Source organism: Carettochelys insculpta, chromosome 26 (assembly GCF_033958435.1).
Source record: "Carettochelys insculpta isolate YL-2023 chromosome 26, ASM3395843v1, whole genome shotgun sequence".
Classification (NCBI taxonomy): domain Eukaryota; kingdom Metazoa; phylum Chordata; order Testudines; family Carettochelyidae; genus Carettochelys; species Carettochelys insculpta.
The window spans coordinates 312,612-328,608 of record NC_134162.1 but is presented as its reverse complement, the minus strand read 5'-3'; the positions used below and the strand labels follow the sequence as shown (position 1 = coordinate 328,608).

The following is a 15,997-nucleotide window of genomic DNA, read 5'->3' as shown; positions in this document are numbered from 1 at the left end:
GAACTTCCCATGGATTTAGAGAATAAAAGTGGAGGGGCTGAGTTTGCCAGACAGTTCAGCAAAACCAATGCTGATAAACTACATGAAAAGGCTACAAAACACCAGTTCCCTGGCCCGCATCGAAATGCAGAATGCCTTATAAGCCAGTCATGATTAAAGCCAATTTCAGAAGTACTTAACGAGGCTGTTAAAATGCTGGAGACAGTTTATCCAAACAAACATGGCTATCGCACCTTACTTTCTCTTTAAGCAAAAGATGCCATTCACTGCAAACTGCAGACCAGTGTTCATTTGTTCATCCTGATGTTAGACAATGGGTCTGTCCACGAGCAGCAAAGGCTCACTAACTTTCTGCAAGAAGCTCAGCTGACTGGTGAGACGCATGGGGTGCAACCGTGAAAACACAACAGTTGAGAAAGTGAAGAACTCTCTCACCACATTAAGAAAATGTGTGTACATGGCTGATGAATGAAGCAATGCAAATAGGCGTCACGTATGATGTCACTGCATACGCTATCGTGATGTCAGTGGGGAAATCAGTAAATGAATTTCTATATCTCAGGTTAAAGAAACATCAGCTGCATCTCTGACAATCTACGGCTTAGGAGATTTAAATGCTTGTTAACTGAAGCTCAAAGAGAAGTTTGCTCACACATTTGATGGAGCTGCAAACTTGCCTGTAAGACATAGTAAAGAACAAACTTTGCTCAGAGAAAAGTATAACTCTGTAGGTAGTCCGTCTTGTCTGATGATGACGTCTTGAGCTTGCCCCAGGCTCATCGGTTGTGGACTCGCATGTGGCTGGGGAGTCCAAGCTTTGAACGGCCTGGGCATTCACAGTAGGGACAAGGGAATTGTCCTGGCTCTGTTGTTGCAGCTGCTGCTGTTGCTTTCTTCCCCTCACAAGCATCAGTGAGGTGTACACGTCGCTGCTCTTCAAAGTTGTCATACGTGTCGTACGAGAGCACACCAGCCTGTTCGGTCTTTTGCATGCTGCTCTAACTGATCTGGTTTTAAACCAGCATGAACAATGTTGGCCTTCACTCAGTCTTTATATCTCTTGCGAGGCCTACCATGATTCCTTTTGCCCTGGGAGAGTTCGCCGTAGAGGAATTGCTTAGGGACTCTTGACTCCTCCACTTGTGTGACGTTCCCTGTCCAGTGAAGCTGGGCTTTCAGAATCATGGCTTTGATGCTCGTGGTTCCTGCTCTGTCCAGGACTTCCAGGTTTGTAACTCTGTCCTGCCATCGAATGTGCAGTATTGACCTCAGGCTGTGTGTGTGGAAGTGCTCTAGCAGTTTTATATGATTTCTGTACAAGGTCCAGGTTTCACAGCCATACAGGAGACTGGTCAGGACTACAGCCTTGTACACGTTCAGTTTAGTGAACTGTCAGATATTGTACTGATTCAACACTCGTGCTCTCAGACATCCTAGTGCCCAGCTGGCCTGGCAGATTCTGGCATTGATTTCTTTGTCAAGGGAGCCATCATTGGCTATCACACGGCCAAGGTACTTGAAATCCTCTGCTGTTTTTAACTCTGTTCCTTCAATAGAGATTGAAATGAGGAGAACAGCAGCTCCTGGAGCAGGTTGGAACAGTACCTTGGTCTTTCCTAGGCTGATGGTCAAACCAAAGAGAAAAGTACAACTCTAGACTCTCCTATACACACTGCAGATGCCATCTACTCCAACAAGTACTATTACGAGCTGAGAATCATCAAAAGAAAGTTATAAATGTAATTGTCTTTATTATCCTTTTTAAACAAGAGTCCAAAAAGACTGAACCTCTTGGAAAATACTAGGGGACAGAAATTTAAATTAGTCCATTCTGGGAAAACCCACTGTTGTCTTAAAATTACTGCATCCATTATTACTGGCTTTGTAAAGGGAGAGATCTAAGGTGTGAAGCTGATGGACGACTTTTGCTATTAAGTTCAGAGAACATAATCACTATTCTCTCTTGTAAGTCTACTGTTGAAACCACTTGGGTCATTAAATAATGCAATCCAAGCATCCGCTACAACAGTACTAGACTTTAGCCAGCAATGGAAGCTACTCTTGGATTAGTCAGAGAGAGACCCATTGATGATGTACTGGAAGAAGCAAAGACCACTTCAGAAGCTGACATTATTATTATTAACTCATTACATGACAAGGGCAGAAAGGGTTTGATAAGCCGGCTGAAAAAGTAAAGTACACAGGCTTGATTCTTACAAATCTACAACACCAACTTTTGGATTCTGTAAGCCTCAAGATAGCTTTTGTAGACGCCAGTCTTACAAAGCACTGACGGCTTGGCAGAGTGAAGCACTACCTGCAATGGGGTTGCCATGTGATCAGGACAGATTAGAGAATATGAACAAAGAAGGGAATATAATATGATCAACAAATGAAGATCTGACTTCACCTTCTTTATCATCACTAGTGGTTCAACCCAGTGCTTGTGCTATGTTTCCTGGGATGAAAGAAGCAGGAATTCATCTCTTACGAGTGACAGTCACAACAGCAGTTGAGAATTACAAGAAGAAACCAAGTAGGATGGACGTGCAGTGCTCCATGGTGCAGATCCTCAGCCAGTGGAAACTGGCAGAAGTGCACTGATTTAATGGAGCTAGGCTGAGTCGTATCAGAGGAAGGTCGAGCACAGTGTTGTTTCTCAGTCTTTTTTGATAAAGATGAATGCACTGTAGCTGAGAAAACCAAAAGGAGGGCGTGATGCCGAAAAGTTTGGGAACCACTGTGTTAGCAGAACCCATGAGAGGGCCATTCAAGTGATAATGAAGCCATTTAACAGGCATTTGCCAACTCCTGTCAGTTACTGAATTTACAGACTGACGTGGCTACCCCTGCGAGTGGCTGTACTGTGCTGGTCTGTAGGACCTGAGTTTAAAATTTGTTTTCAAAGTATTGTCTCCCCACAGCTGCCATTGCGTGGAGGTGCACCAGTTTAACATTACTGCATAAGGCCCCAGAAATCCTGGGGATGACCCTGAAAAAAATGCGTGAGACAGAGCACCTCCTTTGTTACAAAGGCAGCCTTGAGATGTAGTAACCACTGGGTGAAAGTGACAGCCTGTGTTACACAGCAGGTCAGATAGATGATCATAATGGTCCCTCCTAGCCTTGGAATCTGAGCTGAACCTGTCTACAGCACCCAAGGGCAGTGCTCAGATTCTGTTATTCAAAGCCTTTCTAATGGCAGAAACATCACCGGGGTTCCCTGCCCTTGCCATCAGTGATGCTCAGCCCTGCTCTCAGCATTCCCTCAGCACCCTGGATCCCAGACAGAGCTCGATCAGAAACAATTTTCCTTGTGAAAATTTTCCCCATGACCCTAGCCTGAACAAAGAGGTGCTGGTGTTTGGAAAGAGGAAGTTAAAGTTTGTCCATTGACTTCAGGGTGGGGCTGGATGAGCAGAAAGGGTCTATATGGAACTGATCAATTACTTTGTCAAAGCATCTCTCCAGAGATTGCCATATACATACGCAGGAGTAAAGTATCTCAAGGTGTGATCAAACCAGCTGTAATTTACCCTGTAGACCTGAGGCTCTGAGTAGGCTTGCATTGAGAGGCTCGAGAGATGGCAGTTCCACTTGCTGGATGGGAAGAGGGCAGAAGGAAAGAAGAGTTCGTCTCTTCAGTTATTTACCATTCCAGCTTGCATGGTGAGTCAAAGTCCCCTGATTGTTATTTCAGCGTTCTCCAGCAGCAACTGCTAGAGGCTGCAGTTTCCATTATAACCCCACGCTTGCAGTCGCTCACAACCTTCTCAACAACACCAACGATAAAAATATGTCGTTAGGGGCTTGGAATGTTCTTTGCTTGGTCTCCAAAAGTCTCATGGCCAAGTTTAAGAAAACCATCTCAGTGCTTTTCATTCCTTTTTGCTGAAAGGCCCCGAATGAAAAGGACGGACTCCTGCAGCTAAAAGATTTCTAAACCGAGGCGTTTCCAGTCTGGTTTGATTTCCAGTACTTACGGAAGGCCAGGTTCTGACAATCTCACTCACATGCTGTATTACCGTCATAATGGCACTCCTGAAAGGGACATAACCTCCCTGGAGATGGAGCACCACTCTGGTCACACTCTGTCTAGGCTGTTCAGTGCTACCTTACTCCTCAGCTAATTCCCGGGACCTGGATGGAAGGGTTGGGTGAGAAAGCTACTACCCAACAGGAGTGAGGGAGCTGGAATCTGGACCCAAGGAAGGAAGATGGCAGTTTTTAAAGTCATTCATATTCCAAGTCTGGCACATGAGTGCTGTGACGGACCCCCACCCCCAGCTTCATGGGAAATGGGTTAGGAATAGAAATATGAATAACTCAGAGATGCTTTTGACGAAATGTATCTTGTAACCTATTGTTTTCAGTGGTATAATCTGCTGGATCTGGAAATCCTATTTTTGGGTAGGTATAATTTGTGCAGTTGAAGTTCTATTGTTCACATATTTGTGTTCCAAACGTCTGTCTGTGAAGGCCTCATCAGGAGATTGTGAGAGTCGGGCTGTGAGGGACTAGCAGGACTTAGACAACAAAGGGTCTTTAATGAATGCCAGTCCACGGCTGAAGAACTCTGCTGCCATGTTCAGACCAGTCAGTAGGCAGTGGCTGATCACCTAAAAAGCCCAGGAACAGGTGATGTCACTCGCGTGACAGTCTCCACCTTGGAGACTACTTTTACCCAAAGAGAACAATGGAATTTCTGCCACAGGGGAAAGTATAAAGAGGGCCTTGGGGTTCCTCCATTTTTGGTCTTCAGCCTGCCTTGGAAATCACCTGTCACACCCTAAGGAGAAAGAGACAGTCCTTTACAGTTTACTGGAGACCCACGTCAGGATGAGATCATTCCTGACTTGAAGCTTTCACCTGGCCTAAAGGCGGCTGTTTAGGGTAAGAACTCACAAGCATTCTGAGGGGAATAGAATTAGCTATGTATTTTCTCTTTTGTTTGATTTGGTAAGTCACTTTGACCTCCCTGTTCTTATCTATAACCACTTATATCCTACTGGTTTGCTTAATAAAACCTCTTTTGTTTATAATCAAGTCCAGTGTAAATTGTTATTACCTGGAGAGGGCTATTGCTGTGCTTACCTTGCTCTCATCGATAACGAGGGCTGATCGAATGAGCCCTCCCTGTGAAAATCTCTTGCACAGAGATGCATTTATGTGGGGTTTTGATCCTTTCCAGGGGTTGATTTTCAGGGTGCTGGGCCCTGGAACTGCACTTGCCCAGAGACAGTTGTGGTTAATCAGAGTCTGCAGTAACCCCAACTCTGTGCCCTGGCTGGGGAAGAGCAGAGGACATTGCCTAGCAAGACAGGACAAGGGGCAGCTCCGTAGAGGAAGAAGGTGTGTGTCAGGGCATGATCAGCACACCGGAGAACAACCCAAGTGGTCTTCTGTGATCACACCCCCTTACAGGTGCATGGAAAGATGTTCTCAGTGTGTTTCTCTTCATGACACCCTGTGGAAGTATAGAACACTGGTTGATGTTCTATCATGGCTAAGGACGCCTCTGCTCAGATTGCCTGAGAGGAGAGAGAAGATAAATGTTGGACTTTCATTTCCCTGACCTGTCTGTCCAGATGAAAGCTCTGCATTCCGTGCGGGCTCTCCGCCAGCCCCTCCGAAGGGAACGCTACTTAATATGTCATGCATGATGCCTGGAAGATGAGTAATTTGGGGGCAGGACCCCAGGGGTAGCAAGGTCTACAGCTGAGGACCCATTATGTTCAGAGCCAGAAATCTTGTCTCTGCTATTGAATCACAGGCCCTGCCTTTCCTGCTTCCTCATCCCCATCCTTGTCATTTCAAAGGAAGAGCTGTGCTAGAGGTTTGGGGGCTGGTGTTCACTTCATTCTTTTGTCCCTGGGAACACACAATGAGGCTCTAGCTATAGCAGAGCCAAACCTCTGGCTTGGCAAGAGCAATATCCAGGTTCAGAGGGACTCAGACAACTGGCATCATCTCGGTGTGAAAGCCCAAAGTGATGTAAGGGCAACTTGATCTGAAAATGCCCCGTAAAATTTGCTGGAGAAAACCATCTGGACATGGAACTCAAATAGCTCCTCTAATCTCCCGACTTGGATTTTGATCTAAATCCTTCTCCTCCTCCTCAGAGAATCATAATTGGTCCAAGTTGTCTTGCAGCTGCTTTTTTCCTCTTCCCCAGTTACCTCTGGGTGTGGAGAGTAAATGTTGCTGTACTTCCCCCACACTCCCCTGTCTCCCCAAAATCTGTGCACTCTCGTCAGAATGGTGTGCTTGTCTGGGAGAGTCGAGCTGGTTTCTGAACTGCTCTCTGACCATCACAACCCTCCATTCAATAACCACACAGAGCCTGCCTCCTCCCCTGCTCGTAAATCCTTTGCTTTTTCCATGGGTCGTTTGGCATTGGGAACAGTGTGCACTCTGCGATGTTTCCTGCACTCAAATCCAGGTGCAGTGGGATTTTTTCTTCAGAGCCAAGACAGACTTAGAGACGGCACGAGTAACGAAAATGTCCCTGATCCACCTGCTAACGAGTCCCCAGGCCACTTGAAAGAGACTGTATTGTCGGATACACAGAGCAGGAAGAGACTTTGCATAAATTCACTTGTAATTCATTCATGCTTTACATCACAGTGGATACAAATTCTGTCTTCATCTGAATTTGAGGGGCTTGGCATCTGTTTGGGGTGATGCCTCGGGCACATAAAGTAGACTACTGATCTTCTGAAGTTACACAAGAGGAGCACAGAGAATTTTCTGTTCCCCTGGGCTGCTACTAGGCTGACAAGTCCTTACTCACGTGAGAAGCCCCCCTGGAATCAAAGGCACTACTCAGGCAAGCAAGGTCTCACACTCTTTCCCCTTGATGTTGCCTTCTCTGCTTGTCAGCATATGTCCCCGGGGTGCTCAGAATTGGTCTGTCTGAATTTGGAAGGTCACCAGCGTGGATTCTGGTGCTTGTACCTATGTTGAGCCCTGACCACGCACTGACTGGAGTGGGAGCTGGGTGACCCAGAAACACGCTCACACAAACTCACGTAGCTGCTGACAACAGAGCAAGGACAAATCCAGTAACACAGACCCTGCTTCTGCCAAAAATGAAGCCAAAGACCGGGCCCGTACTTCAAATGTAGCTTGATACAACTGTGATGGGGTTCTGGGGTCCCCCAAGCTCTGCACCCCGTCCGCAGGCAGGAGAGTCTCTCACTTAGCAGGAAAACAGCAGGTTTATTAGCCGACAGGACACAGCATCGTACAGAGGAGTCAGTACAGCCGGCAGAGACAGCCAGTCCCATCCATGTTGGGGAGAGGAGGCCCCGAGGGGCCCCCAGAGCTGGGGCTTTGCCCCCTCCTTTGTCTCTCTCTCCCTCAGCCCAGACTAACTGCTTCCAAATCCCAGTTCCAATTCAAACACCTCAGGCTCCACCTCCTCCTTTGTCTCCCGTACAAAGGTGTTACCTGGTCGTCAGGGTTACCCTCAGCAGGACCCCACACCCTCTGTGAGCCACTCACACACACACAGGTATCCCCCACTCCATCACATCTCTCCCCCCTTCCAGACCGAACTGAGCGGGGTCACTCAGCCGGTGACCTGGGGAAGTTCGGGGCCCTCCCCTCGTGATCGGGCATCGGCTGTACCCTCGGTGCTTCCCTTGATGTGCACCACCTCCACGTCATAATCCTGCTGGGGGAGGCTCCAACTCAGGAGCTTGGTATTGGCCCTTTTCATGTGATGCAGCCGGACAAGTCCCTTTAGTTCCCTCAGGCTGGTTGGTCTCCCTGCTTCGGCCCCGGTCCGTCAGCCACGTTCTCAAGTCGGGCAGGCAGAGCCCATACAGATGCTGCAGCATCAACAGATCAAATAGTTCTTTTCTGGTCTGGGCCCTGCCCTGTGTGACCACCAGCCCATACAGCTGCTCTGGCAAATGTTTGGAATTCAGTTACAGTCCAGTAAAAGAAGGTACAAATGCTTCCACCCTTGGCATTTAGCCAGACCACCAAAATGGTTGTGTGCCTCAGTTTCCCCTTCCATGCCACACAATAGGTTTGGAATGTTCCTCCTCACGTGAGAGGTTGCAAGACTAGTTACAGGGAACAACGGTGACATTTCAGAGTTACAGACTCCTTCAACATACAACTCATGCTTCTACATCAATGTCATCATGTCAAATGGCTCTTTCCAAACATTCAGTACATGGTACAATTCTACAGCTTTTGGTAGCAGCACCCCTTGGTTACAACAGTCAGCGTGAGTTACAGAACAAACCCATTGCAACTGTACATTTACGTTGCTCTTTGGTAGACCACAACCTTTGTGCAACAGCCTTGAGAATCTGGTATTTTGGGGATAAATGGCTGAGGCCTTTCTTAGCACCATCAAGTTCTAATCTTCTCCCTTGCCCCCTGGGGTGGAAATTTGATCTCTCTGGCTGTGCCCTCCCTTCTAACAAGAGCTGGGCCATTGATGATCTCAGGGAGACGGCCCCCTCCCAGCCAGCCTGGAAATTTGCAAACCAAACTGCTTTCTGAGAGTTGTTTTGTGAGTCCCAGACGCAGAATCCACATGGAGGAATCCCTGTTTATCCCTTACTGGCCCACCAGGCCCACAGCTCCTTTGTCCTTTTACCTCCAACTTCTGCCTCCCAGTGGAATCAGAATTGGAGTCCAGTGTGAGAATATAAGTGTTTCTAGCATCTGGAGATGGGGAATTGCTGAACCTCTCCTGCATCCTACAGAGACTGACTGTGCAGCTGTTTTACTTGGTTCTCACAGGGCTGCTCACACTACCTGATAGTTTTCACTTTACTTGCACCAGCTTCCAATTCCTGAGAAACTTTTACCCTGCCTGCTTTGGACCCTTGCAGAGCACAGCCAGTGGTTTCACACTCAGGCAGGTCCTGGCCATCAGGAGCTGAAACAAACTTCTCCCCAGGCAAAGGGCTGCTCTGGCTCTTACAGACAGACAAGCACCTTTCCTGTTCACTCTCCTCCACCTCACTCCCATTTTCTGCAGTCCCCACAGACGGGTCAGGAAAAGTTTCAGGGACATTCTCTTCCTCAAGAGCTCCCCCAAACAACAACTCACCCCTGTCTGCCTCCACAGCGGCACTGCTCCCTTGAGCCACAACCAGCTCCTGGGGTTCACCTACACCCAGGATCACTTCTGGCCCATCAGGCAGATTCCCACATAATCCCCCTCCAAGCAGACAGCCAGTTCCACCGGACAGAAGGTCAGGGTCCCTTTCCTCCCTTCTGCTACCAGCTCCTTTATCTTCATCGCTCAGCATAACTCCATTGCCCGTCTGTTCTTGTGTCCTGGCGAGAGGATGACTCTGGTAGGACAGAGTCCTCTCACCCCCTCCCAGTAACACCTCAGCATCAGGCAAAAAACAAGTACCAGAATCGTCTGGTCTCTGGGATTCCCTGATGATACTAACTGGATTAGACCGAGTTAAAGCATCATCCCCCCTGAGAGACACAGAGGTAGGCCCACTTCCCATCTGGGCTTCAGCTGCCCTCAGATCCAGCTCTGGGATCTTGGCTCCATCTCGAGCCCCCACAGGCTCAGGCAAAGGATTCACTTCCCCAGAAGCAGAAGCACTTTTCTTGCACCAAGGACCAGCGTCCTTAGCAGGGACACCACTGCCCATCCCAGAGCCATTCCCTCTGCTCCAGCCCCCATGGCTGGATTCAGAGACACACCTGGAATGCTCTTTTCTGGTGGATCCTTCTCCAGCCACCCCAGGCTGGTGAATCTTCCTCAGACAATGGGCTAGTTTCCTCATTGGCACCTTTTCCAAACGCAGGCTCTGCTCTCTCCCCAGGCTGCTGCTGCTGTTGTTCAACACAGACAGACAATGGGAGACACTCTCTCCTTTGTCCCAGCCCCCGGCTGGTCTCCACACACACACAGAAGGTGAAGCAGCTTCTCTCACAGACAACTTGCCATTCCCAGTGTATCAGCTGCTTTCCTGCACAGACACACAGGCACCTTCCTCGGCCCAGGCCTGGAAAACTTTTTGCAGGTCTGTCTTGGCCACTAGTAGATGATGGGTTGGAATCGCTCCTTCCCTCCTTGAGCTGCGGCAGGCCACTCGGTTCAGAGCTCCAGGCAGTCCAGGGTTCCCTGCCCCGATACAGGCTCACCTCTGCAAGATTTTCCTTAACCCTCACCTCTGCCACTGCACATCCACGCTGCCTTGTCCAGCTTCTTTAATCTTGATTCGGTTTCCAGGTGCTGCCACTTCACAGTGGAGTTGCTCAGCGTGGTTGCAGGCTCTCAGGCTGATGCCCTCTGCACCCCACGATTCCTGGAAGAATCCCTTCAGTGTGCCAGGCTCCTTGCGGGTCACAAGCTGCCCGGGGTTAGGCCGTAGGCCCCTCTGCCCTCTGGGACCGACTCCAACAGACTCCCAGAGGAACCCCTTCTTCAGTGTGACACCCGCTCTCAAGGACCATGAGCACCCTGTCTTGGGAAGGACTCATTCAGCGTCAGCCTCCTCAGGGGTCACTTGTTCCTGGGGGTTGGGCTCTCAGCCCCTCCACCTTCTGGGACCGACTCCAACAGATTCCCAGGAGTAACCCCTCCTTGGGTGTGACACCCCCTCTCGAGGACCACAACCGCAGTTGCCTGGGTTCAGCCGCAGGCCCCTCCGCCTTGGGGAACTGCACCTCACTGCCCTTCAGCACACCTGGGTCTCGCAGGCCCCACTTCTTCCAGGGCCCCGGTCACTTACTGCTGGATGCTCCATCCTCGGGGTGCAGAACATCCCACTTCTGACACCAGTGTGATGGGGTTCTGGGGTCCCCCAAGCTCTGCACCCCGTCCGCAGGCAGGAGAGTCTCTCACTTAGCAGGAAAACAGCAGGTTTATTAGCCGACAGGACACAGCATCGTACAGAGGAGTCAGTACAGCCGGCAGAGACAGCCAGTCCCATCCATGTTGGGGAGAGGAGGCCCCGAGGGGCCCCCAGAGCTGGGGCTTTGCCCCCTCCTTTGTCTCTCTCTCCCTCAGCCCAGACTAACTGCTTCCAAATCCCAGTTCCAATTCAAACCCCTCAGGCTCCACCTCCTCCTTTGTCTCCCGTACAAAGGTGTTACCTGGTCGTCAGGGTTACCCTCAGCAGGACCCCACACCCTCTGTGAGCCACTCACACACACACAGGTATCCCCCACTCCATCACACAACTATAGTGCTGGGGTGGGGGGTGTGAAAAATCCATCCCCCTGGATTTGATAGCTCTGCTGCCCTAGCTGCTGTCACTCTGAGAGAGGGTGCACCTGGAGCCACAGAAAACACTCTTCTCTCTCTGTAGGCTACGTCTACACCAGTGGCTCTCGAACTGTGGACCGTGGACCACTAATGGTTCATGGCCATCTTGGAGATGGGCCACCAGCTTGGGAGTTGATGCCCCCCACCACATAGCTGGGAGCCCACCCTGGCTTTCCACACCTGTGGTCCCCCCTTAAAATATAGCCATGTATGCTATAGCTATTTTATGCTCCAGTAGACTAAAATGAGTAATTTAGTATTTAAGGTATTTGGAGATAAGCAAATGCATTTTGTCAGCATGGGTGGTTGACTGGTGGTTTGTGGAAAGGTTTGTGTTGAGTGCATTTGGATGCAGGCCAAAAACTTTGAGAACCACTGGATTCCACTCTGAGGTTATTCTGGTAGCTATGGCGCCACAGCTGTGCTGCTATAGTCCCTGTAGTGTAGGCATGGCCACAGAAACAACACACAGGAACTCCCAGTGCAGAAATCCCACACTACAAATGGGAAGGTACCAGAGAGTCATAGAATCATAGAATATTAGAACTTATTCCCATCAGCTCATGGGAATAAGGGGACTTCAAAGTAGGCGGGGTCCTTTCGAAAAGGAGCCCCGTCGGGACGAGCCACACGGCGGCGAGGTGCGTCAATTTCGAAGTGCCGCGGCCGCCCGCATGCTAATGAAGCGCTGAATATGCATTTCAGCGCTTCATTAGTAAACTTCGAAATGGCCATTTGCGTGGCCATTTCGAAGTTTGGGGCTAGTGTAGACGTAGCCAAGGACAGATGTAACACAGGAGTCTCTACTAACTCAGGACCCTTACAAAAGAGACGTCACATGGCTCTACAGCAGCAGAATTAACCTCAAGGACTTCGAAATGCACAGACCCTCAGGCATCAGAAATAGCACAAACCGTGGACAATACGTGACACTGAGACAAAAGAAGATGAAGATAATAGAAAAACAGGAGAGAAGTGCTGATTCAGTGCAGATAATATACATCAGAATGTCATGTTAGCCACTCAGCACTGGGGTGAGACATTTTTAAAGTAGTAAACTGAAGATAACTTTGATTCCAGTCAAACTGGAGTAAATCCAGAAGTCTAAATCTGGAAGTAGTTCTGTCTCTCTGCAAGCAAGAGATAATAAAGCTGTGACTGGAGGTAGTGTTGCATTGAACTAAAATGCTGAGATTCAGAGGTTTTGTTTTCTTTGTTTCAAAAACACTTCTGTGTAAATGCAGCCAGGATTCTACTGAGGTTGGTGGGGCTGGGGTTTGGACCATTGAGACTGTAATGTCCATTGCAGAAGGACATCTGTGCTTAGGCTACTGGGATCCTCCCTGGGGCCTAATGCTGAGAATGACTGCTGAAAATGCTCAGTTGGATAGGGCCCAAGTCTGTTAGCAGCGTCAGCTGAACTTTACAAAGCCCAGGAATCCCTACTAAAGTGACTGGCAGTTGGACATCCAAACCCCCTGAGGAGCTTGAGAAACCTCCACCTGAGCTCCCCCAGTGCTGCATGAGCTGGGCAGGGTGTAGCTTTGTCTGTGTTGCACCTGTGCAGCTGGGCCTTAAGTGGCTGTGCAGACTGAGTGTCACATGCCCAGAGATGTGTGGCAGGAAAGGCAGTTCACAGGACCATGGCCTGGTGGCCCAAATGCAGAAGTGGGGCACGGGAGGGCACTCAGATGCTCTAACACACACTGTTTTCTAGTCCCAGATGACCCTTCTAGTTCCCCCTGCACCCCGGCCATGTCTGGAACTCACTCGCTAGCCTCACTCTGAACATAGGCGGCTTCTCGTCCTGCACAGGATGGGCCGGCAATCTTCCCACCCCCTCCTTTTGGGGGCTGCACCGTCTGGCCAGACAGCGGCGTGCCACGGAAAGCCCTTTCCACTGTAAAGGAAAAGCACGAGCTGGTGGGAGGGCCTGGAAGTGACCTGTTGCACATGTGACACTAGCATGGGAGGGACACAGGACAGCAAGCATGGCCTCGGGCTTTGTACTCTCTCACCAGCCTCAGGGGGCTCAAGCAGAAGTTCGAGGCTCCACCTCTACGGGTGGCATTAGACGCGTGAGAGCCCAGGACAGGAAGTCAAAGCTCTGCTGCTCAGGACTTGTCCCACCATCAGGGACTGAAACTGAGGCCTGAGCCAAGTAGCTGTGCGGTGCCCCCAGGGCTCACATGCGACGCTTAGTGCCAGCCCCCTTTTCAGTGCAGAGCACAGGTGGGCCATGGAGGTTTGCTAGCGCTAGGCTGCGGCTGACAAGGAGAGCCCCGAGCTACCTCGCCTTTGTTTGTGGCCATGCTGAGAGGCAAATGGAGTCTCTGTGTGGTGCAAGTCCTGCCTCAGTGCCCTGCTTGGGCTAAACAGCCCTCACCCTCCAGGCACCATGAGTCATCATGCTCAGGAACTGCGGGAGAAAAGCCACGTGGGTTCGGCCCTGTTAAAGTATCTCCTGTTTTCTCTGCAGGCACCTGCACAACAACCGGATCCAGAGTCTGGGGATCAACGGCTTTGAAGGGCTGCACAGCCTGGAAACTCTGTGAGTCGCCTCTTTTCTCTTTGGCATATGATAATGCTCCTGCCAAGGGCTTCTCTGGACGCCTGCCAGCGCAGGCCTCCTGAGTGCAGCATCTCCACGCCAGGCCCAGGGGCTAAGTGCAGCTCAGCTGCGGCCTCGACTTGCACTGGCACGGGGGACAGGTGCTGTGCCTTGGGATTACTGGAAGTTGGTGGCATGTTTGTCAGCTTGTTTGCTGCTTCTTTCCTTTCACTGCATTCTCTGGAGACCGAGCCATTCAACCAGCTCTTCCTGCCCATTGCTGCGCTCCCAGCTCCCAGCTCCCAGCTCCACTAACTGCTAGGCCTGGCGTGCATACGGCTGCTAATAAGGGTGGGGAGCTAGACCGTGCCTCTAAGCCCAGGGCCTGCACCCTCGTGGGGCTCCAGCCCGATGACCTATCACCACTCAGCTGTCGGCGCCTCATGTGCCATCTCTGCTCACACTCCCACCATCGTGAACTCAGGACCTTCTCAGATGTCTCAAGCTAGCTGGGCTGTACACCGTCTTGCACAACTAGCCACTGCTGCAATAGCCAAAAGTCGTATTACCCCCCGTCGCCTGTCCCGGGGGCTGGGTGGTGGGAGCCTGGACTCTAAGGCTCCTGTGAGTCAGGCATGAATCCTGCTGTAGGACAGGCGCGCCGTCAGCAAACAGGACTGCTCTGAGCTACCAGCCCTGATGAGTTGCTGAACTGCAGGAGGGAGCCAAAAGCCTTGCCTGCGAGGCGTTCATGCAGCTGCCATGTGAATGGCGCGGGTGTACTGGGCCCTCCTCTGGCTTTCTGAAAAACAAACAAACATGCAAATAAATCAAGGCTCCAGAATGTGCAAGAGGCAGTGTCTTGCCTTCAGTTGCACAGACTCCGCGCCCTGTGTGCTGGCGTCAGGCAGACCACAGCGAGTGGGGAGAAGGGGACAGGCCTAAACAAAGACGACATGGGAGACGGGGCCTTGCCTGGACTCAGCAGGGAAGTTGGGTTGGGTGAGCTGCTCAGATGCTGCAAGCAAACTGTTGGGCCCAGATGGACAAAGCTTTGTAGGTGCCTCGCTCCCTTTGTCACCTAAATACCTTGGGGAGCAGGGCCAGGGTGGACAGATGTGTGGGCAGGGGGGTCTCGGGAGATGTACTCTTCCTCGCAACTGGACTGACGCAGCTGGAAGCACCCAGGTTTGAGGAGTGTGCAGGGAGGAAGGTCTTCGCTTTTGACACTGGTAGCTTGGGCAGGGGTAGGGGAAGGATCTTGGGAGACGTCTGTGTAGATATATCATCAAACCGGAGCGTGTACTTAGAGAAAGAGAGGTTTGGTTCAATTTTAAGACAGGCGCATAACAGATCAGGGAAAGGAAGCCAAGTCGCACAAGGGGCGAGGGGAGACTGCCTGCTACATGATGTCTGTGTGTCTGTCTGAATGGTCCATGTGTGCCTCTCACCAGGGCGTCTGAGCACCAGCCATGATAGGCTCTGCGTTTGGCAGTTCTTTGCACTCCAGTGCTTTGCACGGATGATGTCAGTGATGCTCAGCTAGAACCTTCATGGGTTATGGCCTCCCCTCATCTCCTTCCCACAAAACATAACAGCCAGTGTGAAACAGGGGAGCAAAGCAGAGACCTGCTGGGAGAAGAGGAAGGTCTGTGTACAAGTCTCATGTCCCGCAGTCTGGGCGAAGCCAGGCTAGGTTGCTGTGACGGTTACCAGTGGGGGCATCACAATGTCTCTCAGTAACAGGCAAGAGCTGCTCACCGGTCCATGCATGACAGCTATTTCATTGTCTGGGTTTGTTTGAAGACCCAGGTGACATCTCCTCTGGGACTGGGACATACGTTGCTGCAGATTCCCAGATCCTTCGGGCAGTGCTGGCGACAGAGTCTATCGGTAAGGTAGCTGGTGGAGATAGAATAGGGGCGTGCCCTACTGACATAAACCCCCTAGGGTCCCCCTGACAGCAGCATATGTAACACTACCCTCCTCCTAGGGTCAAGCAGGTGTAACCCAGCCCAGCTGGCTCACAGTCCCCTGCCCTATGCCTAGCTCAGCAGTAGGAAAATGGATGGAGCAGGAGCCCCAGGACTGTTGATCCAGGAAGCAGGTTCAGTTTGGGAATAGCCTGAACAAGCTCCCTGCACTGTCCTGCCCCGTAGCTCTTTCTCTCCTTCCTGCCC

General features: G+C 50.8%; 1 protein-coding gene across 1 annotated transcript in view; it reads left to right on the top strand.

Annotated features, from left to right (window-relative positions):
* LGR6 (leucine rich repeat containing G protein-coupled receptor 6) overlaps positions 1–15,997 on the top strand; it is a 252,963-nt gene that overhangs the window by 154,029 nt on the left and 82,937 nt on the right. Inside the window, exon 6 of the mRNA XM_074977509.1 lies at positions 13,746–13,817. Coding sequence (XP_074833610.1) covers positions 13,746–13,817 — 72 coding nt within the window. The remainder of the gene's footprint in view (positions 1–13,745; positions 13,818–15,997) is intronic.